The following is a 25,420-nucleotide window of genomic DNA, read 5'->3' on the forward strand; positions in this document are numbered from 1 at the left end:
AGGTTGATGGGGTGCAAGGTTTTGGTTAAACCTGGGTCCTTGCGCGATGCAATATGTGTGCCACTACCGGGATCTTCTCAATGAGTTTTCAGTTTGGGAAACGCTGCGGTAATATGGAAAGTACTTTGCAGAGTGATACCAAGGTGGAGGTGAGGTTCCGCCCATTTGGCATGCAACCACTCATCAGCGCGCACCTGCAAGTCACCTGGCTGTAAGAGCCAGGTAAAGGTCACCTGCGGGGACCTTCAGGTAAGGTAGTTTTCTCTGCTCGCTGGGTTCAGGGGCGCACTCCCGCGGCTTCCCCAGCGGGTCGGGAGCCTGGGCAAAGGTGCGCCCAGGTGGCCAGGGTGCCAGGCGCAGCCAAGTCGCGGCAGACTGAGTCAGCTGCTCAACTATGCTGCGGAACCAGGGCCGCCGGCTGGGCCACCCCCGCCGCTGAGTTCGGGCTTCCCCCGCGCCGGGTGCCGGCTTCCCACCCCCGCCACCCCGCGGAGAGGAAGCGGCCGAGGGGCGGTGCGGAGCCACCTGGGTTGGGCGCGGTTGGCGGGCGCGGCGCTTCCGGAGCTGCGCGGCGGCCCGCACTCCCCGCCTCCAGGTGCGGCGGCCCCGGCGCGCCGGCCCCAGTGACAGCGCCGCCCGCGCGGCCGCCGCCCGGCAGCTTTCGCGGTGCGGGTAGCCGGCGGGGACCGGGAAGGAGGAGGAGGAGAGGGCCTAGCGCCGGGGACGGGCACGCAGGGGACTGAAGGAGGCGCGCAGGGAGAGACACTGCGGCGCCGGCTCTCGCAGCCGCTGGGCTTCGCCTCCCTCCCCAGCTCGGGGGCCGCGCACAGGCGGGTACCCGGGGGCTCCCGGGACACTGGGGGGCGGGACCCCGGCGGGAAGATAGTTTCTGGATGAACCCGAGGTTTTCCGGCACTTTCCCAGGGTAAATTTCCAGAGTACGAGCTGCTGGACTCTGGTTTCTGCCCCTTGGATTTCACTCCCACGTGTGGGCGTCAGAAAGGAAACCAGAAGCCGGTAAGTGATTTAAAAACTCTTAACTTACTAAAGGGATTTGGCCTGGGAAGGTGACAATTTGGATAGTCTTTTGCTTACTCCCCCCCCCCAAAAAAAAAAAACCCAAAAAACAAAAAAGAAAAAAAAATGGAGTTCCCTTTTAGCTAGTTTTAGGCTCCGTTGTTTAGAGATAATGAGTTTGCTAGGATCTCTGGCTTGTTGTACACTTCAGAAGACCGGCTTGTTAATTAAATGTAATTACCATGGCTTGGCCTCCACCTGCCTGGAGCCTATACCTTACATGGGGATCTACCCTCCCCTGAGTTCACCGGATTGAACTGCTTTTACTTTTGGAGGTTGGTCTCTTGGGAGAATGAGTGCTCTTCTCATTTAGTGATTTCATTGTGGTTTCTTTTCTTACACTCACCACGCTGTGATATGGAATCACGTTGCTTTGGGATTGAGGGGAGATTTTGTGAAATTAGATCAATAACTTTAGAGGAAAAACAGGAGCTAGTATACATGGGGTAATAGTTTAGGCTCTTGCAAGTTTGCTGTGATAACAAGTCAGTTATTATTCCCCCCCCCTTTTTTTTTGAGCTTGTCCTTCAGTTAGGCTGTTCACTGGAAACACATCCTTTTGGCTAAAAAAAGCATACTGAAAAGCTATTTTTGAAAGTACATTTAATCGAATGTCATTGTGATTACCAATAATACAAGCTCAGTATTGATTCCCCCCACACACTTAAGCACTCTACACCCACACATATTTTATGGAACTTTGCCCATAAGTAATTGGAAGACGAAGTTATGGCTGTTTAAAAAAGGAAGCTAACTTATTTTTTAAGATGAAGAAGAAGGTAAAAAACCCTTTAAACTCTTGTTTTTGACACTCATACTATAATAAGAGAAGTGTTGAAGAAAATTCTCATGACATTTTACTGTTTAACACTGTTTTAAAAAGAAAGTAAAATAGGTCATGGAACTAGGTTAGATCCTAAAGTGGAAATATCCACACTCCTTATAAGATATATGTTTAATACATACCCATGTAAGGTAGGTCTTAATACCAGTAGTGTTTTATATAGACTTGACTAGTCAGTACTGAAAAATATTTAAATTATGTACCAACAGGCAAATAAAATGACTTATTAAAACTTTTTTTATGTGGGGTAGGCATGTATGTTTTCTTTTCTCTCTAAGCTTGCATATTTTATTGTGTTGTCCAGGAAAAAAAGAAACTGACAGTAAATTGAACAATAAAGTTTGGGCATAATGGTTATGCAAAAAGACTTTAATCACTGAGTTTTTTAGGCCCCAAGTTCAATACCAGGCACCACCATAAAACGGATCAGAGCAGTTATAAAGAAGGTCCATTTCTAGCCTTGTGAGGGTTCTCCAGACTGCTCTCCACAGGGGCTGGACCAGTTTACATTCGCACCAGTAGTGCAGGAAGGAGCCTTTGTCCCCACAACCTCTCCAGCATTTGTTGTTGCTGTCTTTTTTTTTTCTACCTCCAGGGAATATCACTGGGGCTCAGTGCCTGCACTATGGATCCACTACTCCTGGAGGCCATTTTCTCCTTTTTGTTGGCATTATTATTGTTGCCATTGCTGTTGTTGTATAAGACAGAGAAATCAAGAGAGGAGGGGTTGTCAGGGGGAGAGAAAGATAGACCTGCTTCGCCACTTGTGAAGTGACCCCCCTTCAGGTGAGGGGGGAGTGGGGGGTAGGGGGGTAGTGGTGGCCAAACTGGGATTCTTACTCTGGTCCTTGCGTTCCACATGTGTGCTTAACCCGCTGCGTGACCACCAGGCTCCTCTGCTTTTTGTTTCTGATGTATGACATAGGGGTGAAGTGGTATCTCATTGTTGTCTTTATTTGCATTTCTCTGACAATCATTGCTCTGGCTTAAAAACAAAAAATGAAAAACATTTTATTCACATGATAGTTCTGAATTTTTAGCAGTGTGAGGCTCATGGATATACAATTAATAATTTTCCTTTAAAATTTTAATTATTTTTCTTTAAGAATTATTATTATTATTTTTTTTTATGAGAGACACACACACCCCTCCCCCTTACCCCAGAGTGCTGCTCAGCTCTGGCACCTGAAATACCAGTGAGGTTGAGTCTGGGACTTCCGGCCTATAAGTTCTCCCGAGCTCTCTTCCCTACCCTTGACCAATAATCTTGAGTCCCACAACTCCTAGTAACTGTGGTTAAGAATAGGAGGGGGGGGGAGGGGGGAGGGTCTGGCTGCAGAGCAGCGGATTAAGGGCAAGGACCCCCCCCATAAAGATCCTTTGGAGCCCCTGGCTCCCCACCTGCGGGGGGGGGGGGGGGAGAATCTCTTCACAGGCTGTGACGCAGGTCTGCTGGTGTCTTTCCTCCTCTGTTTTCCCCTCCTTTCTCCATTTCTCTCTGTCCTGTCTAACAATGATGACGTCAATAACTACAACAACAATAATAAACAAAATAAAGGCACCAAAAGGAAAATAAATAAATAAATAAATAAAAAAGAATAGGACCAGGATCATAATGAATAGCAGTTTTCTTGAGTTGATTTTACATTAGCACTATACAACTACGCAGCTTTAAATTTCTATCTGGTATGGTGACTAATAGGTTTCATGATGTACAAGAGGGTAATTGTTTTGTTGTTTTGTTCCTTTCTACCATTCCTCCCTGCAATTTCAAGAAAGTTTGGTGAAAGGGGATTTGAACTCCTTTGTAAAACAGAGAGTAGGGAATTTATTTGGAAATATTTCTTAGCTTTGACCAGATGTAATTGACAGAGATTGAAGGCTATAAGATATCTTTTTTCCTTCCCAGAGGGATAGAGAATGGGAAAGCTATCAGGTGAGGGGGTGGGATATGGAGATTGGGTGGTGGTAATTGTGTGGAGTTGTACCCCTCCTACCCTATGGTATTGTTAATTAATCCTTTCTTAAATAAAAAAAAAAAAACTAAAAAAAAAAAGATATCTTTTTTCCCCGTGAGGTCCTAGACTCTGTTGTGTATCATTTTCGACTTCTTTCAATGACTGTTAACCATATTACAAAAATCTAGTGATAGCCCGTTTTGCAAGCTTTTCTTCCTCAGCTGAAATAAGCCAGTGGTATACTCATGCCATTTTACAAGGTTTGCACTGTGAACTTTTCAGTTTTGATTCAGCTTAAACCTGCTTCTTCACCCATGTTATGAAAGGAGCCAAACGCGTTTTGATCTGGGTTGGAGTAGTCATTTTGAGTAGTTTTAGGGACAAAAACTGCTAGTGAAAACCCGCGGTGGGGAAGATGTCAGTTATTTTTATCTTAAGCAATTTTGTGTTAGATGGATAGTTGAAGGAATACTCAGATGGGTAGGTGAAGGAATACTCAGATAAAAACAGACAGAAAGCACAAACAGGATATAAATAGGAAGCTGCATTGCACAACTTTCTGAAGAGGAGAGAATGCTTCTATACATTTGGAATTTGAGAGATGATCAGGGAAGAGAGGGCTGACACTTGTGTTGCTTTTTAGAAGACTTGAGTTGCAATTGCAAAGAACTTTTTTAGTGTCTTGGTGAAGTTCAGCATTCTAGTCTGAAACAAACAAAAACAAGATGCTTACTTAGTCTGCTAGTCAGGTCCCTCTGGAGCCAATTCCAGCTTCCTTTGTGGTATCACTTTTTTAAACAAAATTTATTACCTATTAAATTCTAGGTCATTCCTGATAATTGTCACCTTGCTATTTGTTAGAAGCCTTCTTCAAATTCGGATGTTGATGTCTCCACCCGTTGCGTTTCTTCCTAGTCTTGAAACTCCCTTCCACAACTCTTACCTTCCATCTTCTAAGCTCTCCTCTGCAGCATGTATCACATGTCAGTGGAGTCAGTCATGATTTTTATTAGAGTTGCTGGCCAATTATGAAAGATGGCTGCTTCTGCTGCTGTTTGTGCTTCAAGTTAAAACAGTGTGAGCCATGTGAAATTGATGGTCACAAACTTCAAATTTTCTCCTTACTACTTAAGTGCTACTTTGGGCTATCTCAGTCTTCCAATCTTGGTATTTACTGAGAAGTAATGAAGCAACCGTTTATAGAAATTCATTTTCCTTTGGTTTTGCTTGTAATTTGTTTAATCTACTCCCTGTAGATTTTAAAGTCTTGAAGACTTTGTATCTTCACTGTCTTTATAGGACTTAAAACTGCTCTCAAATGAGGTAATAGATGCTGTTATCTTGAACTGCAAATATTTCCAGCTATTATCTTGGGGAGAGTTGTTAGTGTCCCTTAAATATTTGTTGAATGGGTAAGTGTAAATAAATGAGTCAATAAGTTGGGAGATACTTGGCTTACTGAGATTATCCTCTTTTCCAAAGAGAGACTCGAACAATGACAGAACCAATAGGAAATGCTCAACTTCAGTGGAAAAGAGGTCAGAGTACTATTTATAAATGTAAAGAGAGGAAATGTTCACAGTGGTCTATTTTGAAACATTTGGTTGTTAGTATAAAAATGAGACTCAGATTCAGAGAGATGTTGGAAAATGCATTTCTTATGAAGTTTAAAATTTAAAATATAATGCATCTATAAAAAAGTAAACGTATTATAAGTATGCATTTGAAAAATCTTTGTTTTGCAAGTATATCATGCTAATATTGAAGTGAGGAAAACAAGCCTTAAAAGTTCTTTTCAGTGTAGCAGAAATTAGAGCAAATCCTGAAAATATGTTCCTGTGTTCATGTCAAGTGCTTGATTCTTCTTATGTCTAGGTGAGGGCCGCTCAGGTGTTAGAGGCATACGGGTGTGTGTGTGTGGGGGGTCCTTCACACTAATTTCTAAGTTCCAGTTTAATATTCCGTTTCATTATCTCTGTGTTTGCTCTCATAGGAACTTGGGAAGATAAAATCTTCTGGTTGCTTAAGAGTTATGGCTTGACTTTAAAGATGGACTTAGAATTGAAGGCCTGTCTTAAACACTAGCCAATTAAAATCTAGAGGGTCAGCTTGAAAGAGAAAATACTTAACTGAAGCTAAGGAAATGATCAAAACACTCAACTATCAGAGATACTAATCTAAAAGTCTGAGGCTCCACCTCACCTACTCCTAACTTTTCATAATTAGGAGTTAATTATTCCTGTCCTTCACAGGATGTGGAAATGAATATTAAGTGTTATGTTTGAAGTGATTGTTTTTCTGTTTTCACAGTAAATAAAGTAATCATAATGTAACTTAGGGCAACTCTTTCTTCTTGGTCCAAACTATGGGAAATTTTTGCCCAGAGTCTGCCTATTTTCATCTCAAACCCTAGTTATTCTCCATTCTGTAAGAGAGAAGGCTGAGAGGTAAAAGTCCAAGGGAACACAACTAAGGCCAACATGGTGACAGCTGCTTTTGGAAACAAATCAAAGACACTAATTAAATGCTTACTGCTTTCCAGAAGCTAAAATATTTTTGCATATTTACTCATTTAATCCTCAGAACAGTTCTATAAGGTAGAACTTGCTGTCTTGGTGAATGCTTGCTGTTAACGCCTTATTGTCATTCTTGTTTACAAATGATAGGTAGCCCTCGGGCTTAGGAAAAGAACTTTCCCATGTTCTTGCAGATAGCAACAGGGCAGAACTGACATCACTGGTGTTCCCACCTAAGCTCTGAAGTAGTCAGGTAAAAATCCTCCTCCTCAATATTCTGAAGTCCATTATATCTTACTAAATTAGTAAAACTATTTATACTATAGCTAGGCACTTTGTGGGCTTATTAGAAGAGTAATTTACAGTGCCAATTTGAAGGAATGTAACTTAACTAGGCAGGCAGAAGAGCTATCAGTCAAACTAATAGTGTGCATAACATGAACTAACAGTAATAGTCAACATTTGTTTTACATTTACAGTTCATGCAACATATACCCTGTTTTAGTTTTTTTTTTACCTGTTTTATCCTAGAAGATATCCTAACATCTGAGATTTATGACTCCCTTATTATTATTTTCTCTTTTACAGAAGAGGAAAACAAGCCTCAGACATTAAATAATGTAAGGCAAAAAGATAGTAAGTTAGCTGAGTGTAAGTAAGGCAGCCAGTTATTTCCATGTGCATTACTATTAAAGGAAAGCCTGTAAGACCATGTTCAAGCACCTCTTGTATATATTATACTTTGTTCTAGTCCATCTGATCCCTTTTGTTTCAGTTTGCTTATTTTACCAATAAGTACTACTTTGTTGTATTTTATTATTTACTATTGGCATCATCCCATCGAATATAGTTCTGTATAGGCTGCTGTTCTACAGTGATTTTTAAGCTATGCTTTACACAGTGATTGCAGACTCACTCTCCCTTGTCTTAAATTTCATACTATTAAATAGAAATGTCTTAAATGTAGGGTTCCATATTCAGCCACTTACATGGATACATACACCTACAGTCAGACTGAAAGGTGAATTAAACTTTAGCTTTCAACGTATGGTATGTTTTTTTTTAAATTTTATTTATTTATTCCCTTTTGTTGCCCTTGTTGTTTTATTGTTGTTGTCGTTGTTGGATAGGACAGAGAGAAATGGAGAGAGGAGGGGAAGACAGAGAGGAGGGGAGAATGATAGACACCTGCAGACCTGCTTCACCACCTGTGAAGCGACTCCCCTGCAGGTGGGGAGCCGGGGTTCGAACCGGGATCCTTATGCTGGTCCTTGTGCTTTGCGCCACCTGCGCTTAACCCGCTGCGCTACAGCCCGACTCCCCGTATGGTATGTTTAAATAGCATTTTTCCCATCGTGGCAAGTGGCTGTACATAACTAGACAAAGGAGAGGGAGAATCTGAAGTCTTTAGTTCTTTCTTCTCTATTAAGTCAGTTATAGGTGGCATTATATTTGACAGCATAGTCCATAGAATGACTTTTGACTCTTTTATCTCTTCATGAGACACTTAAAGATTAAATGAGACCCCCAGCAAGTGTTGGCTATTCTTGTTGATCATGTTAGTATGAGGGAGAGTGAAAGAGGTTGGATAAACTTTCTAGTGGATGGGAAAGAAGAGGTAATGTCCACAGTAGTGACCCTGGGGCAGTAGAGGTCAAAGCTTGTTGGTGACCACAGTTAAGAGATAGTCAAGTTGAGAGACCAGGGCTTCCTAGCAGGGTCTTTTTTTTTTTTTTTTTTTAATGGGAGCATTATTGCCACAAGCAAGGTAGGTGAGTGAATAGTAGAGAAGAAATAGGTGAAGTAACATTATTTACAGAGTTTTGGAAGTTGAGCACTGATCAGGCCTGAACTGTAAATTAGGACTCATGATCTTTGACCCTTTGTAATCTGCTTTATTCTGTGGGATAGAGTAATATGACAACAAGCATATTTTCTCAAAACCACTTCCTCTTGTACTTGCTTGTGGGTGAACAAAATAGAACATGCTGTCTTTGTGAATGCTTGCTGTTAACGCCTTGGCATTATCAATGAATTTGCTTGACATGCAAATATTGGGATATTTCATGTGACTATACTGAAGCAGTGAAGGTGAACTTCTCTAAGTACTGTTGCTGTTATTAGCTGGTTCAATATGTTCTCCACTTGAGCCCGTTTTTAATTTATTTACTTATTTATTTTTCCTTCTTTTTTTGTTTATAAAAAGGAAACAGACAAAACCACAGGATAAGAGGGGTACAGCTCCAAACAATTCCCACTATCGGAACTCTGGATCCCACCCCCTTCCTTGATAGCTTTCCTATTCTTTAACCCTCTGTGAGTATGAACCCAAGGTCATTGTGGGATGCAGAAGATGGAAGGTCTGGCTTCTGTAATTGCTTCCCTGCTGAACATGGGCGTTGACAGGTTGATCCATACTCCCAGCCTTCCTCTCTCTTTCCCTTGTGGGGTGGGCTCTGGGGAATGGGAGCTCCAGGACACATTGGTGGGATTGTCTGTCCAGGGAAGTCTGGTCGGCATCATGCTAGCATCTGGAACCTGGTGGCTGAAGAGAGAGTTAACATATAAAGCCAAACAAATTGTTGACTAATCATGAATGTAAAGGCTGGAATAGTGCAGATGAAGAGTTGGGGTGGGGCAAATCTCTGTTTTGTAGATAGCTAGTAGGCATATTTAATTATATTCCAAAGGGCTTGTGGTTATACTGTTTTTTTTTTTTTCTTTCCTGAGCCTGAAATCTGAAATGCAGGTGGATTCTAGCTATTGTCTGGGGAGATGATGTAATGATTGGAAAAAGGACCAGAAAGCTGAATCAGGGAAGAGAGTAGCTCCCAAATATGAGAAAGGTGTATAAATATTGTTGACTGTAAGCCCTATTGATTTAATAAAAGAGATTAGCTGTTTCTCTATATTACATTTATTAGCAGTTATAACTTCTCTTATCTGTAGTGCTAGGTATTATAGATACAGTTAGTTGTAGAGCATTGGAAGGAGGACAGGGAAGAGGAAGGCCAGGGAGACAGCTCAACATTAGAGCATAGGACTTGCATGCCTGATGTCCCAGGTTCAGTCCCCAGCACTGCCTTATGCTAGAACTGATAGGTGTTTCCTCTTTTCTTACTTTCTTACCTCTAGTAAAAATAAATCTTCAGAGATATTTTATATATAAAAAAAAGAATTGGAGGTATATTGCTATGTACTCAAGCCTCTTCAGTATATAAATCACCTATCAACTGGTGTCACTCAATCATCAGTGATAACATTATTATACTTCTAGATTCTTCCTGGAGATGTAGTTTCACTCCATTGGGAATCACTGTTATGGAATAGAATAAGCATCTTATACGTCCTTAGGATGGATGCATGAAGACTTGTATTGATAATAGTTACAAGTTTGCTCTCGTGGTAGCCTGATTTCTTTTTTAGTTTGAGCACTATGTTTTTTTAATGATAGCACAATTATTGGATTTGATCAGTAGATTAATTAGTACAAATTGACCTCTAATGTGACCTTTGCTCATTCTTATTTATCCTTTACTTCACTAGTATTTTTTTGCTGCTATTTTTTGTTCATTCTTTTTGATGTAATGATATGTGTGTGTGTATGTGTATATACATATATGTGTGTGATCTAATAATTCTTCTGGTTCCTTACAGCCCAGTATCCCTGTGATTAAGTTTATTTCAACAGATTTGGCATTTGTATATGTGCTGTGATTATGCTTCTGATTTTGAAGTGTTTTTGTATTAAACTAATGACTGAATTTTGTGGTACTATACTAATACCCTCTTCCCCATCAAGGGGTACATATCATTACAGTAGTTACTACTGAATACTAAATATGTTACGGTTTAATGAAGATAGCTCACTTTTTTTTTTTCCTCTCCCAATGTTTTTTTCCTAGCTCTACTAGGAGGTATGTGACAAAGATGTAGGGAAGGGGTGGAGACCATCTGGTCCATGGGCTGTATATGGCTCCAGAAGTCATTTGATGTGGCCTTACCAAGACAGCTTCAAGTGCGACTTGAAATTTATTAAGTATTAACTTTTAAGTTGATAATTTTGTATCACCTTTGAATCATGTTATAAATATTCCAATTAGCCCTTGGCAGAAAAAAAGAGATTCCTCACCCTTGCTGTAGGGATAATGGATTAGGAGAAGGAGGTGGCAAGTGGTTCACTGGTGATTTCCTTAAGTCTGAGGTATTGTATGGGGGAAGACTGCCCCACCCCATGAGTTTTTAAAGCCTCAGTGGTGATTTGAACTGCTTTCAGCTGCCCTGCTGCCAAGCCCCATCCTGACTTTTTGAAGATCTCTTAGTAGTTAGGTGAATTGGAGAAATACGTATTTTTAATTCTCTTCTGCGTTACGTAAGCTTGGTGATCTAAATAGATAAACCTTTAAAACGGTATGTTCTTCCTAACTTAAAGTCATCTCAAAGACAAGAGGAAGGTATTCTGCAAATATAGTGTTCAAACTATAGGTTAGATTTGGCAATAGTAGACAGGATCCATGCCTTCTTGGAACAGTCAGCAGATCTCAGCTGGTAACAGATGCTTTGGATGTTTATATATAGAGAGAGCACAAGTAATAAGTAGTGGGGTGCCAGAGGTGCTTATACTCATATGGGATTTACAGAGTAGCCCTCTGAAGAGAGCCTGTTTAAACAGACCCTACTAATGTGATAAGTCACAAGCTCGCTGCATGTCTATGTTGGGAAAGCAGATCTGAAAGAGAGAAGGCTGAGAGGTAAAAGTCCAAGGGAACACAACTAAGGCCAACATGGTGACAGCTGCTTTTGGAAACAAATCAAAGTTGAAGTGGGGCGGGTAGAGCAAGTGATAATGATGTTAGTTTTGTTACAAAACATGTCATTGTTGCTGTGTTGAGGATATACTGTCTGAACCCTAGGCAGAAAAGCATGGGTGTCAGTCAGTCAAAGGCTATTGCAGTGGTCAAAATGGACAAGAATAGTGCCTTCCAGTTGGATGTGAACTTGGGAGTTGCTGAGCAATAATTGCTACAGTAGTTGAGCTCAAGAAGATAATGTTCTTAGGTGACACCATGTATATAGCAGTTATTTTAAACAGTACTTCCCCTTTAGCCTCATGGAATTCGGTCAGGCAGGATAGGACAGGCTGATGTACAATCGTGTTGGTAATGCCAACTGTTTGGACATTCCATGGACATGTACTACAAATATGTTATGCACTTTGCTTATAGACCCATGATTTAGCATTTATTGGGCAGTTTGAGTGGGCTGGTCATCATCTTGGCAGAGTTACTAGTTTATTAGGTAATTAAGAACAATTATAATAGTAGACACTTCGGTGTTGTGTGCTGTTGGTGTTCTAAATGTTTGGCAGTAGTTCTGGGAGGTAAGTGCCATTTTTATTAGAGCAAGAGAGGGAAAGCAGTGTAGCACCAAAGCTTCCTGCAGTGCTGGGGGGACCAGGCACATGGCAGCAGGCACACCAGCCAGGTGAGCTATATTGCCTGCGCACTTCATTTTCCTGGTGAGGAAACTAAATCCCATCCCAAAGAGGTTGAATACATGTCCAAGTACACAGAACTTGTAAGTAGATTATCAGGCTAAGTAGAGTAACCCAGATGGCCTATCTTAATGCCCCTGTTGACATTAGCACTATACCGTCCACATCTATAGGTTACTTTGGGAGAAGTGGAATGTCATTAAGTGCTTCATGAAGTTAATGCTGTAGAAATACAGAAAAGAGAGCTTATTTCTTGCTCAGTAGATATCTTGAGAAGGAAAGAGCATTTGAGTTAGACTTCAAAGAATGGGAGCAGTTCAGATATGGGAGATAACGGCACTAGTGATGAAAATAAATACAGTGGTGGAAGTGAATGTATACTGAGCACTGTGTACTTACTAAGCACTGTTTTAATACTTAGGGTGGATTATGTCATTTAGTCCTCACCAGCTCTGAGTTAACTTCGTTTCCATTTTGTGGGATTGAGAACAGATACATAGATGTATGTCTACATTTAGTATGCTAGCATAGTGACAGAAAGTGGAAGAGGTGGAATTTTATTAAGTATTTATATAATGAAAGATTTTCTCCATTTCTCTCTCTTTCTCCCTCCCTCCCCCCTCCCCCTCTTCCCCTTTCCCTCCTCCCCACCTCCCCAATAATGAATCAGCTCTGGGTATTGAACCTGAGACCTCAGAGCTGCAGGCATAAAAGTCTTGCATAATCATTATGCTGTCCTCTGAGCCTAAGAGGTGGAACTTAAGTCTGATTCCAGACTTTATAAACAGGATGTTAGAAGGGGCATTCCATCCCAGCTGAGGAGCACACTGAGCTTAGTGTGAAGAACTCAAAGCTCTAGTTACCCCTTTTTGCTTTTTTACTCAGATATTATTGCATATTAAACCATTTTTACAGTGTGCTACAAATATAGATTCCGGTGCCTGTTCTCATCAGTTGCTGCTGCACAGCAGGCTTGTAGCAGACTTAAACCATGGCTGGCATGCCAACATGCCTAAGTGGAGGGCAAACATACAGGCCTTTTTTATACCTGGCAGACTTCTATAGCATTAAGCATGCCCACGTCTTTGTATTTAACTTATGCTGGGGAGTGAGACACCTCTGTAGATAGAAGTGTGTCTGTGAACATCCTTGGGTCCGTAAGAGAAGTTGGAGTTGGCATCATGGTAGCATCTGGAACCTGGTGGCTGAAAAGAGAGTTAACATATAAAGCCAAACACGTTGTTGACTAGGGAAAGAGAGAGGCAGACTGGGAGTATGGTCGAACCTATCAATGCCTATGTTCAGCGGGGAAGCAATTACAGAAGCCAGACCTTCCACCTTCTGCACCCCACAGTGACCTTGGGTCCATACTCCCAGAGGGATAAAGAATAGGAAAGCTATCGGGAGGGGATGGGAATTGTGTGGAGTTGTACCCCTCTTATCCTATGGTTTTGTCAGTGTTTCCTTTTTATAAATAAATAAAGAAAAAAGAAAAAAAAGAGAAGATGGAGTTGAAAGTGCTGAACTGATTGTATGGCCTATGGGAGGGAAGTCTCTCTCTTGAGTCATGAAAAGGAAGAGGTTCACTAGGTTTATTCAGTTTGTTGAATAAATTCAACTCAATTAAATGGTTTTGGATAGAGCATTTTGGTATATCCATCTTTCACTCATCCACCTAGTAAGTGTATGTGTATACCACAAGAGAAGGAAAAGGTTTTGCATATTAAAATACAAATGTACACTTCCACTCGCATGCACACACACTCTCTTTCTAATAGACTTCTTCACTACTTTTCTCCCAAGCACCTCACAAATTTGAGGTTTTCCTTGTAGGTAGGTGAAGAAAGGAATAGGTTTTTGTTTATTTTTGTTTATTTTGTTTTTGTTTTTCTATTGTAAGAAGTCCATAAATATCTTTCACAGAAAGGTTGAAACCTGCCTGTTCAGAAATTTAACTGATGCACAGGACTTGACATGATATTTATCATTTGCTAACAGATGCAAATAAGGGCTATTAAGCAGTCTGTTTTCCTGGGCATACCACTTAACATTAATGAGTTCAGTGACTGAAGGATGTTAGTAAAATTTTTTTTTTTTTTTTTTTTTAACATTCCCCAGTTTCCCATATAACAATACAACCCCCACTAGGTCCTCTGTCATCCTTCTTGGACCGGTATTCTCCCCACCCACCCTCTTTCCTTTACTATTATTTTTTAAATAGAAGATGAGAGACAGAGAAATGGAGAGACAGGAAGGAAAGCAAAGACACCACAACACTTTTCTTTTTTCCATAACTCATGAAGCTTCCCCTCCTGCAAGTACTCCCTTTGTGGTGGCCAGGGTCTTGAACCCTGGTCCTCATGCATGGCAACGTGTTTGCTCTACAGGGTAATCTACCATCTTGTCAAATAGGTGATGAATCTTTTTTTTTGTTTTGTTTTGTTTTGTGAGTCTGGCTAAAGGTTTGTCGATTTTGTTTACTCTTTCGAAGAACCAACATTTACTTTCATTGATCTTTTGTATGGTTTTCCTATTCTCAATGTTATTTATTTCTGCCCTAACTTTAGTAATTTCTGTCCTTCTGGTTACTTTAGGATTCCTTTGTTGTTCTTCTTCTAGGTCTTTGAGATGTGCAATCAGGCTGTTTATTTGTGCCTTTTCTTGTTTCCTAATGTGTGCTTGTATAGCTATGAACTTCCCTCTTAGGACTGCTTTAGCTGTGTCCCAAATATTTTGATAGCTTGTGTCTTCATTTTCATTGAACTCTCGAAACATTTTGATTTCTTCCTTGATTTCCTCTTTGACCCAGAAGTTGTTAAGAAGTGTACTGTTGAGCTTCCACATTTTGGCACTGTTACTAATCTTTTGTTGATTGTTAAATGTTAGTTTAATTCCACTGTGGTCTGAGAAGATGCTTGGGATGATTTCAGTGCTCTTGAATAGGCTGATGCTGTCTTTGTGGCCTAACGTATGGTCTATCCTTGAGAATGATCCTAGCTGAACAAGCTAAAACAGTATCACAGCAGGGCAACAAAATAGATGAACTCCAGAAAGCAGTAGAGGGCAGAGAGAATAGAATCAATGAGGCTGAAGACAGAATTAGCAAAATTGAGGATGAATTAGAGACAACAAAAAAAGAAGTAAGAGATCTCAAAAAGAGATTAAGAGATGCTGAAAACAACAACAGAGTCCTATGGGATGACTTCAAAAGAAACAATATACGCATTATTGGCTTACCAGAGGAAGAAAGAGAAGGGGAGGAAGAAAGCGTTCTCCAGGCCATAATAGCTGAAAATCTCTAGTCTAGACAACACCAAAGACATAAAGATTCGAGAAGCCCAGAGGGTCCCAAACAGAATTAACCCAGACCTAAAGACACCAAGACATGTCATACTTAGATTGGAAAGGAATAAGGATAAAGAAAGGATCCTCAAGGCTGCAAGAGAAAAACAAAGAGTCACCTACAAAGGAAAACCCATAAGATTAGCAGCAGACTTCTCCATACAAACACTACAGGCCAGAAGAGAATGGCAAGATATCTATCGAGTGCTCAATGAGAAAGGCTTTCAGCCAAGAATACTATATCCTGCTGGATGTTAGTAAAATTTTTGGCTTGAACTTGAACCTGGAGTTAGTACATAGGAACACCTACCTTGCAGTAAATACATCGGAGGAATGGCATCTGGAATCTAATTGCTGTTTACATCAATAGTAGCTACTGTTATTATTTTTGGAGTAGCCTGTGGTATAACAAAACACGGTTCTTAGACTTGTTGAGAATGTGGAGAGTGATGGCCAATGTGGGTTTCAGCAGTTCACGTTATTTGGAAACTGCACGTAAGCATATGTTCAGAGATTGTTGTAGTAACTTGCGCAAGAGATGTAACAAGTGTCTGACTCTTAGCAGGGAAGACATGGTCTGTTTGCATGGCTTTGACAAAAATACCTTAAATTGCCTTAAAAGCATTTATTTTCTGATTCATGTAGAGGCTGGAAAGTTCAAGGCCTAGGTGCTAGCTTATTTGATAGTAATTATTTTCATTTCATGATATGCAATAAAATTAAGACAATATGGTTTACAAAATGATTGTGTAGAACAAGAGTGGTTTATCTGACAGATTTGTCTGTAAAGTTGAGGTATAATTTTCTACTTTTTTCTTGACATTTTGTCATTTTTTTCTTAATATTTTTATTTCATTTTATTTATTTATTTATTTATTTGCCTCCAGGGTTATTGCTGGGGCTCAGTGCCTGCACTACTAATCCACTGCTCCTAGAGGCCATTTTTTCCCCTTTTGTTGTCCTTGTTTTGGCCATTGCTGTTGTTGCTGTTGGATAGGACACAGAGAAATCGAGAGAGCCAAGGGGAAGACGAGGGAGAAAGATAGACACCTGTAGACCTGCTTCACCTATCATGAAGCGACCCCCCCACCCCCCACAGGTGGGGAGCCTGGGGCTGGAACCGGGATCCTTACACTAGTTCTTGCACTTTGTGCCATGTGCGCTTAACCTGCTGTACTACTGCCAGCCCCCCCCACCCCTTTTTTTTTTAAATGACAGAGGGAGATACAGAGAGAAGGACCAGAACACCACTCAGCTGTGATTTGTGGTAGTGCTGGGGATAGAACCTGGGTCCTTGGGACAAAGACATGAAAATCTTAAAGATGACTATTATGCTTTTTATCCAGCTGGGCATTTTGTCATTTTGAATGAGACAGTTGAGTAACCTCTTGCCAGTCACTTCTTGTCATTCTAGTTCTCTTTTCCTACAGTACTGCGTGAATACAATATGCACTTTCTTTCTTGTCCCACGACTATTAGTTTGCTGATATTTTTATTGATAAATAGTTGAGGCTATAGCTTATGGGTGGCTGGTGTAACTTAACAGAATCCTTGTCATACCTTTTGGAGAGCTGTTTTGAGATTTGTTTCTAGAAACACTGTGTCTGTATTCAAATAAGTTTACCTTGTGTCTCATTGTATTATTATAGCATGTGGGTGGTATGCATAGTCTGCACTTTAAGTTTTGTATTGCACAGAATGTACAGAAATGTACACATACCATACTTTTTGTAGACTGAATATAGCCATGTATGTAAAGCACTTAGACAAATGGACCTTGAAATCTATGATGTTTTTTGGGAAACAATGTATGTGAATTTGCTGTGTACAAAGGAAACTGTGACCTTTAACCTTTTTCTTTTACTTTCAGACTAACTTAATTTCCATTATGTAATGTATTTAAAGGCTAACTAGTTAGTCTTATTTTGTATATCTGTATCTGTCTGTGTATATGTGTGTGTGTGTATTATGATGATGCTTACTTTTTGAAATGAATTTATTATTCTGAAAATTCTTGGGTATTATTATCTGTGCTTTTTAAGATAGTCTTTGAAGGTGACCAGGAGCTAGGGCACCTGGTGAGTACACACACTATACAGGAGGACTAGGATTCAAGCCCCTGTCCTCACTTGAAGGGGAAAGCTTCACAAGTGTTAGAGCAGTGCTACAGACATCTCTGTTTCTCTTCCTCTTTTCCCCTTTATACTTCTCTGTCTCTGTCAAAAAAAAAAAAAAGAAATCGTGAAATGGTGAAATCATCGTATAAGCGTGGACCCCAGTGATTGACCTTGGGGCAGCAAAAAAAAAAAAAAAAGTATGAAGAAAGCTTTGTAGAAAAGCAGAAAGTTGTTTACACAATCACTGCTAGGAAAATTGCCTGAAATTTGAAAGTCAATATAAATTATATGTTTTATTCATGCCTTTTAAGGAATTCTTTTGAACAAGCCTACCTGAGGAACATTTAATTCTTGTGCTTGTTCTTTCTGTCTACTGATATCTCCTACGTAGGAGGTTACAATAGGCTTAAAGATTTTTGTCTAGTGGAAAGATAACCCTGAATGTTGGAGTTTTATTGTGAGAAATTAACTTATTTATTTTTTGGTGTAACCATTTGATCTTACTTTAACAGTTAAAAAAGAGAGCTTTTAGTTGACTGTGTAAGCCTATTCCACAAAAATTTTAAAGTATTTTTATTTATTTATTATTGGATAGAGACAGAAGTGGAGAGAGGAGGGGGAGGTAGGGAGAGACTAGAGACACCTGCATCTCTGCTTCATCATTCATAAAGCTTTTCTCCTGTAGGTGGGGACCAGGGACTTGAACCATGGTCCTTGAGCATTGTAATATGTACACGCTTAACCAGATGTGACACTGCCTGGCCCCTCCACAGATGTTTTTGGAACTAACCTTATCATGTTATCACTTGCTTACTAATGAAGAAAGTACTTGGCACACAAGTATTTGTGAGTGGCTTTTTCTTTACCTTTTTAAAGATTTTAATGTGTGTGTGTAAGAGAGGGACAGACGGACGGAAGGATGGAAGGAGAGTGGGGGAGGACATTTCTTCAGCATATATGGTATTGGGCTTGAACCTGTGTCCTCATGCATGCAAATACTACAGCCCCTCCCACCCCCCCACACACCTCAAGCACTGCTCAGTTCTGGCTTATGGTGGTGCAGGGTATTTAACCTGGAAACTCAGAGCCTCAGGTATGAAAGTCTGTTTACATAACCACTATGCTAAATTCCCAGCCCCAAGTACTACACTTTTAATAGGAGAATCTTGACTGCTTTTTTTTTTTAACCTTTTTGAAAATCTTCACTTGACACCATGATAATATTTCTATTTTGTACCTTTGCACCCTGTCTAGGAATTGCCCTAAGGCATAGAAAGTTAACAAAGATTCTAAACCAGTGAGTGGAAATAATCATCCTCGTTTCTTTTTTTTTTTTTTCCTTTTTTAAATTTTTATTTATAAAAAGGAAACATTGCCAAAACCATAGGATAAGAGGGGTACAACTCCATACATTTCCCACCACCAGAACTCCGTATCCCATCCCCTCCCTTGATAGCTTTCCTAGTCTTTAACCCTCTGGGAGTATGGACCCAACGTCATTGTGGGATGCAGAAGGTGGAAGGTCTGGCTTCTGTAATTGCTTCCCCGATGAACATGGGTGTTGACAGGTCGATCCCAAAGCCTCTTTCCCTAGTGGGGCAGGGTTCTGGGAAAGCTGGGCTCCAGGACATATTGGTGGGGTTGTCTGTCCAGGGAAGTCTGGTTGGCATCATGCTAGCATCTGGAACCTGGTGGCTAAAAAGTGAGTTAACATATAAAGCCAAACAAATTGTTGACTAATCATGAACGTAAAGGCTGGAATAGTGCAGATGAACAGTTTGGGGGAGGGGGGGGGAATCTCCATTTTGTAGATAGCTAGTATGCATATTTTAGTTATATTCCAAAGGGACTGTGGCTATACTAGTTATTATTTGTTTTCTTTTTCCCTGAGCCTGAAATCTGAAATGCAGGTGGATCCTAGTTATTGTCTGGGGAGATGATGTCATGGCTACATAAAGGACCGGAAAACCTGAATCAAGGAAAAGAGTAGCTCCCAGTTAGGAGAAAGGTGTATAGATATTGTTGACCGATTTGAAGTTTATAGAGTGAAACTTGTTTTCGATTTCTCCTTTTCAGCTTGACAGTTCACAGCAGGAAGGGGGTTGTTTGGGCACTGGAACCCACTGTACAGCAGTGGAGGAGGGCCCAAGAGGATTTCAGTTTCTAAAATGGCTTAACAAATTCCTTTTCTTTCAGGTCTAAACACGCAGAGCATTTACAGAGAAAAAGGTTTTGAAACTTTTTTTTTTTTTTTCTGCTGCAAGCAACTGAGGAAGAACTGAAACAGCAGTTCACTCTTCTGTGGGTCTCATTATACAGCTTTCTGTGACTCGGCTTAGTAATGAAGCCACCATTATGTCCTCAGCCAGTGAAGTAAATCTTGACATTAAAGATTTCCTCATGAGCATCAATTTGGACCAGTATGTCTTACACTTCCGAGACTTTGGTTTTAATACTGTGAAAGATTGTGTGACCATAAATGACAGCGTGCTGCACCAAATTGGGATATCTCCAACAGGACACCGGAGGAGGATACTTAAACAGTTACAGATAATCTTGTCAAAAATGCAAGATATCCCAATATATGCAAATGTTCATAAAATGAAAAGTGACAAGACTCTGAAGGATCCCCGTATTCTGTCTTCTGATCAGAATACCTGCCTCCAACTTTTAGATTCAAGTGGTATTCAGACACCTAGTCCAGTGCATTCGGACAGTGTTACAGAAAGTCTTGATCCAGGTGATATTAGTGGGGAAAATAGCCCATCTCTTAAATCAGATGATAAGTTTTTTCCTACACATAACTTTCCAGTTCCAGAAGAACCACATCTGAGTTTGGGATCCTGTCAAGATTCTTCATTGGATAGTAAAAACATTAAAGTAGAATCTTTGACTACAGAGAAGAATGTGAATTGCACAACTGAAGAACAGAGGGGAAACATTGATTTTATCTCAGAAAACACAAGCCAGGATTCTAGTGCAGACCCACATTGTTTTTCTTCCTTTGGCTGTCCAAAATCAGAAGGAAATTCTGGAAGTGGAACCAATGGGTTACTAGAAAGCACCTCAACACCTCCGTTCTTTCAGTTTCAAGGAGAAATGGTTGTAAATGATTTGTATGTCCCGTCATCCCCGATTTTAACACCTATGAGAAGTCGGAGTAAGTTGGTTTCAAGACCATCTCGATCTTTTCTGCTTAGACATCGACCTGTGCCCGAGATTCCAGGGTCAACCAAAGGAACTTCAGGGAGGTAAGACTTTTTATGATACTTCCTTCACATAGTCTGAAGGTTGGTTACTTAGTTTTTAGTTACTGTTGCTTGGGCTTCAGCTCCCTGGGTTGACTTTTTCCACATGGATGGAGATAGAGATGGTAGCTAAAAGAGAGAGGGAAAGACACCACAGCACCAAAGCTACTTCAGGTGTTGTGGGGCCTGGGTCAGACCTGTCTCACATATATAGCAAAGTGGACACCTTCCCAGGTGAGTTATCTTGTTGGTCTCGTAATGTTTTTTTTTTTTCTTTCCATTTTTTTTCTAACTTGACTTACTAATTTGCCTAGCAAATGAAGTCTTTCATTTAAAACTTTTTCCTCATGCCATTTCAGTTGCACACCACCTTCTAGATTGTTTCTGACATAGAATTCGAGACTCTTCAGTATGATCTCCCTTCTTCTGCTTCTTATATTCTTCTATCAATTCAGTTTCTGTATCTGAAATACTGGTGTTCTCTCTCTACATGTAGGCTTGTCCTTTGGTCAGGGGTCTTATTTCTAATATTTTTCAACTGCCCAGAACAAGCACTTGGCAAAAATGAATTCAGACACACATCTGGCAAGCTCCTAGCTTTTACTGATGACTATGTTAGGTGGGAAAGGAGATTGACAGGAATAAAAGAGTTTGAAGTAAAGTGTAGAAGAGATGGTATCAGTACTTTATGAAGCCACTAGAGACTGGAACTGTGAGATGGGGGAGGGAAATCCATCATTCGGGATTCACAGGTATACCTTGAAATAAGAAATATTTGGCTTAAGTGGGATTTATCAGGGTTTGTGAGAATCTTCTGATTTTACTCAGTTTCAAATGTAATCTTTGCATCCATATGAAAGGCCTGTTATTCACATCATGACTATGCATCTTTGAAATTGAGAATGGAAATACTAAAACTTGTAGTGGACTACTCAGTAGTAACTGCCTGTAGCAATGTGTCATTTTTCAGATCATGACAACGGTCACTGTGTTTATGATGTCCACAGTATCAATGAATGAGACAGTAGGTTATTTTTAGTTGTCGCTGTTTTTTCTAGGGGTCTTTACCTGGATTGAAAGTAGTAATGTCAAGATTTTAAGGTACTATGCCATATGAAATGATACTACAGATTGTGTAATGCAAGATTTTCTGTAACAACATCTGAATGGTATTTAGTACATTCTTTGATCTGTGAGATATAAGTAACTTGCTTGTGACCTATATTGCAACAAACTTTCTCCATTCATTAAGCATTGCATGTGACTGTTAAAAGGAATCTGATATTGAATGTGTTTTCCTGATGTAAGGCCATTTGTTTGCTCTCCTTGGATATGCATGCTTCTTCTTCTTCTTCTTTTTTTTTTTTAATTATTCTTGGTTAGAGACAGAAATCAAGAGAGATAGAAATCTGAGATAGAGAAGGAGAGAGACCTGCAGCACTCTTTCACCACTTGTGAAACCTCCCTCCCCTCTCCCCCAGGCAGGGCAGGTGGGGACTGGGGGCATGAACCTTGGTCCTTGTGCACTATGATGTGTCTGCTCAGCCTGGTGCACCACCGCCTGGCCCCCGGGATACGTTTGCCTCTCACCCTCATCACTCTCCTCCTATTTTATACTTCTTAGATACTACATTTAAAAAAAAATCTTGATTTTGAATTTTTTGCAGATTGAAGGTTTGGTGGCAAACATGCAAGCAGACCTGTAGGCACTGTTTTCTTTTTCTTTTCCCCCCAACAGCATATGCTTATATGTTTGTTTTTTTTGAAAAGGATTTTTAATGTTTATTTATTCCCTTTTGTTGCCCTTTTTTTTTTTAATGTTGTAGTTATTATTGTTGTTGTTATTGATGTCATTGTTGTTGGATAGGACAGAGAGAAATGGAGAGAGGAGGGGAAGACAGGGGGAGAGAAAGACACCTGCAGACCTGCTTCACTGCTTGTGAAGGGACTCCCCTGCAGGTGGGGAACCAGGGGCTTGAACCAAGATCCTTAAGCTTTGCACCATTTGCGCTTAACCCGCTGTGCTACCGCCCGACTCCCTATTTCCTGTTTTTGTATCACATTTTGGTATTTCTTATAATATCTTTAATTTCATTATTATTACTGCTGGAGGTGTTACAATGATCTGTGAACTTTGATGTAACTATTATAACCCTCCCACAGAAGAAATGTAGAGGCTTGTTGAGAGCTGATGGCTAGCACTTCTTATAAATTTTTTTAATTAATTTTTTCCTAACATATAATGCTAGTTCATACTAGATACACTTTTATATGTGCTGGGAAACAAAAAAAATGTATGTTACTTGATTTTGGTGCTCTGAAACAACCCATAGAATCTGAGAGGTTGCCTGTTTTTTGTTTTTTGGTTTTTTTAAAACTTTTATCTTTGGGCTTCTTCCCAAAAGTCCTACTTGCTACTTTTTACAGGAAGCTTTGACTGGTTGGGATGTCCTAGACAGTGAACCTCTTTCCTTTTAAATAGTAAATTAATTATTGATTGAATTAATAATCCACTAGAACTTTGTGTAGGTTTCAGGTGCGCATCACTAAAATTCAGCATTTATGAAATTCTGTCTATCCTACGTTGAGATAATCTCTAAATGAAGGTCTCAAAAGTGTCTGTGTCTGAAAGGCTAGGCTTGAAAAACCAGCTTCTTTCTAACTGAAGGTTTCCCTTGGAAGTTCCTAAGCAGAAAACAAGTCCAGCCAGCTGCTATTTCCCTGGGAATCATAGGTGTGTCCTATAATCTTTCTGGAAGGCAACTCCTTTAGTGTTCAAAGCAGGTATGACTACCAGAAAGGTACCTTTTTTTGTCTTCCAGTTTAATGATTTTATATCTACTTTTATCCTTGACACAAGTTACAAGCCGTGTGTGTTTGTGTGTGTGCTTGTGTGTGTGTATGTGTCTTGGAATGGTCTGGGAGGCTAGAAGAGCTAATAAATAAATAAATAAATAAATAAATAAATAAATAAATGCAATGAGGCAGAAGTTGGTATGCCCTCTGATGGAGTCTAATTTAGAGTTCATATTTTAAAACACTTTCAGACTATGGATTATCAGTTTAAAAGCTTTGTTTGAAATCTAAACCTGAATTTTACTCTTCTTAAAGTTTTCTATGAAAAGTAAAAATCTTACATGCTTTTCTCTATGTCCAAAGTAAATGATGCAGAGAATGCATTAGTAAGAAATGCATAATCAGTGGGGGTAGGATGGTGGTGGTGGTAGATAGCATAATGGCTATGCTATGCAAAGAGATTTTAATGCCTGAGACTTTGAAGTCCCAGGTTCAGTCCCCTGTACCACCATAAGCCAGAGTGTGCGCACACACATAAGCCAGAGTGTGTGCGCACGCACACACACACTCACACACACACACACACACACACACACACTCTCTCTCTCTCTCTCTCTCTCTCTCTTTCTCTCTCTCTCTCACTTTGCATCTGCCATGTTCAAAAAAACTTTTACATTTCATATTGTACAAGAAATTTTTTTTTTTTGGCCTCTAGGTTTCTGGCTGGGGCTTGGTGCCAGCAAGCAATATGAATCCATTGCTCCTGGATGCTATTTTTCCCATTTTGTTGTCCTTGTTGTGATTGTTATTGTTATTATAGCTTTTGTTGTTGGACAGGGCAGAGAGAAATTGAAAGAGAGGATGGGAAGACAGGAGGAGAGAAGATAGACACCGACCTGCTTCACTGCTTGTGAAGTGACCCCCCTGCAGGTGGGGAGCTGGGGCTCAGACTGGGATGCCTAAGCCAGTCCTTCCGCTTTGCACCATGTGCGCTTAACTAGCCCTCAAGAAAAATTCTTAGCATTCTAAAATTCAGTTTTTTTTTAAAGAATTTATTTATTTGTGAGAAAGATAGGAGGAGAGAGAGGAAGAACCGGACAGCTGGTACATGTGCTGCCAGGGTTGAACTCATGACCTCATGCCTGAGAATCCAATACTTTATCCACTGCTCCACCTCCCGGACGACAAATTCAGAGTTTTAAAAACACCTTGCTGCCTGGTCTGAAAATAGGGAAATAATTATAGTGTTTACCAAATTTTGACTTAAGTATATAAATAAATTAGTGGTTTATAGTAAGAGGGTAAATGTGTCTGTGCACTTGATACTTTATAGAGGCCTTTTTATTTTTCATAACTAAAGTTTCATATTGAGTGAAATAATTTTGAATTGCAATTTTTGCTAGCTCACTAAAGTTTCATGATAATAATATAAATTTTTGTCTTGTAGTCCTCTGATTATTGTTTGTTATTAGCATAAAGACATTTTTTTATGGAGGCCAGGCAATGCACCTGGTTCAGCACACACTTTACAACGCGCAAGAATCTGGGTTCAAGCCCCTAGTTTCCATCTGCAGGGGAAAAGCTTCATGAGTGAGTGGTGAAACAGAGCTGCAGTTGTCTCTGTTTCTCTTTCTGTATCTCCCCCTCCCCTATTTCACTATTATAAGGGAAGAGTGTTTGTACTTTTAAGGACATTAAAGAAACAGATGCAGAGGGGCCCAGTGGTGGCACACCTGGTCGAGCACACATGTTGCAATGCTTAAGGACCCAAGTTTGAGTCCCCGGTCCTCACCTGCAGGGGGAAAGCTTTGCGAGTGTTAAAGCAGGGTTGCAGGTATTTTTCTGTCTCATTCCCTGTCTGTTTCCCCCTTCTTGATTTCTGACTGACTGTGTCCAATAAATAAATATAAAACAATTAAAAAATATAAAAAGAAACAGATACACATAGTAGAGGTATTAGATACCCAGCCATTCTCTTCTCCAATAACATTAATTGACTCATATTTGCTGAGCATTTACATTGGGTAG

At 40.2% G+C, this 25,420-nt stretch overlaps 1 protein-coding gene across 4 annotated transcripts in view; it reads left to right on the top strand.

Annotated features, from left to right (window-relative positions):
* The first annotated feature begins 250 nt into the window (after nt 1–250).
* The window catches only part of ARAP2 (ArfGAP with RhoGAP domain, ankyrin repeat and PH domain 2), a 214,039-nt gene continuing 188,869 nt past the window's right edge, over nt 251–25,420 (top strand). For 3 of the 4 annotated variants that reach the window (XM_060188230.1, XM_060188233.1, XM_060188232.1), the window contains exons 1-2: nt 251–1,017; nt 19,545–20,599. In XM_060188230.1, the coding sequence (XP_060044213.1) occupies nt 19,704–20,599 (896 nt within the window). In that variant the 5' untranslated portion in view covers nt 251–1,017; nt 19,545–19,703. Of the gene's footprint in view, nt 1,018–18,033; nt 18,195–19,544; nt 20,600–25,420 lie in introns of all 4 variants that reach the window. The other variant, XM_060188231.1, reaches the window with a different exon arrangement.

This window comes from Erinaceus europaeus, chromosome 3, assembly GCF_950295315.1.
Source record: "Erinaceus europaeus chromosome 3, mEriEur2.1, whole genome shotgun sequence".
NCBI classification, from domain to species: Eukaryota; Metazoa; Chordata; class Mammalia; order Eulipotyphla; family Erinaceidae; genus Erinaceus; species Erinaceus europaeus.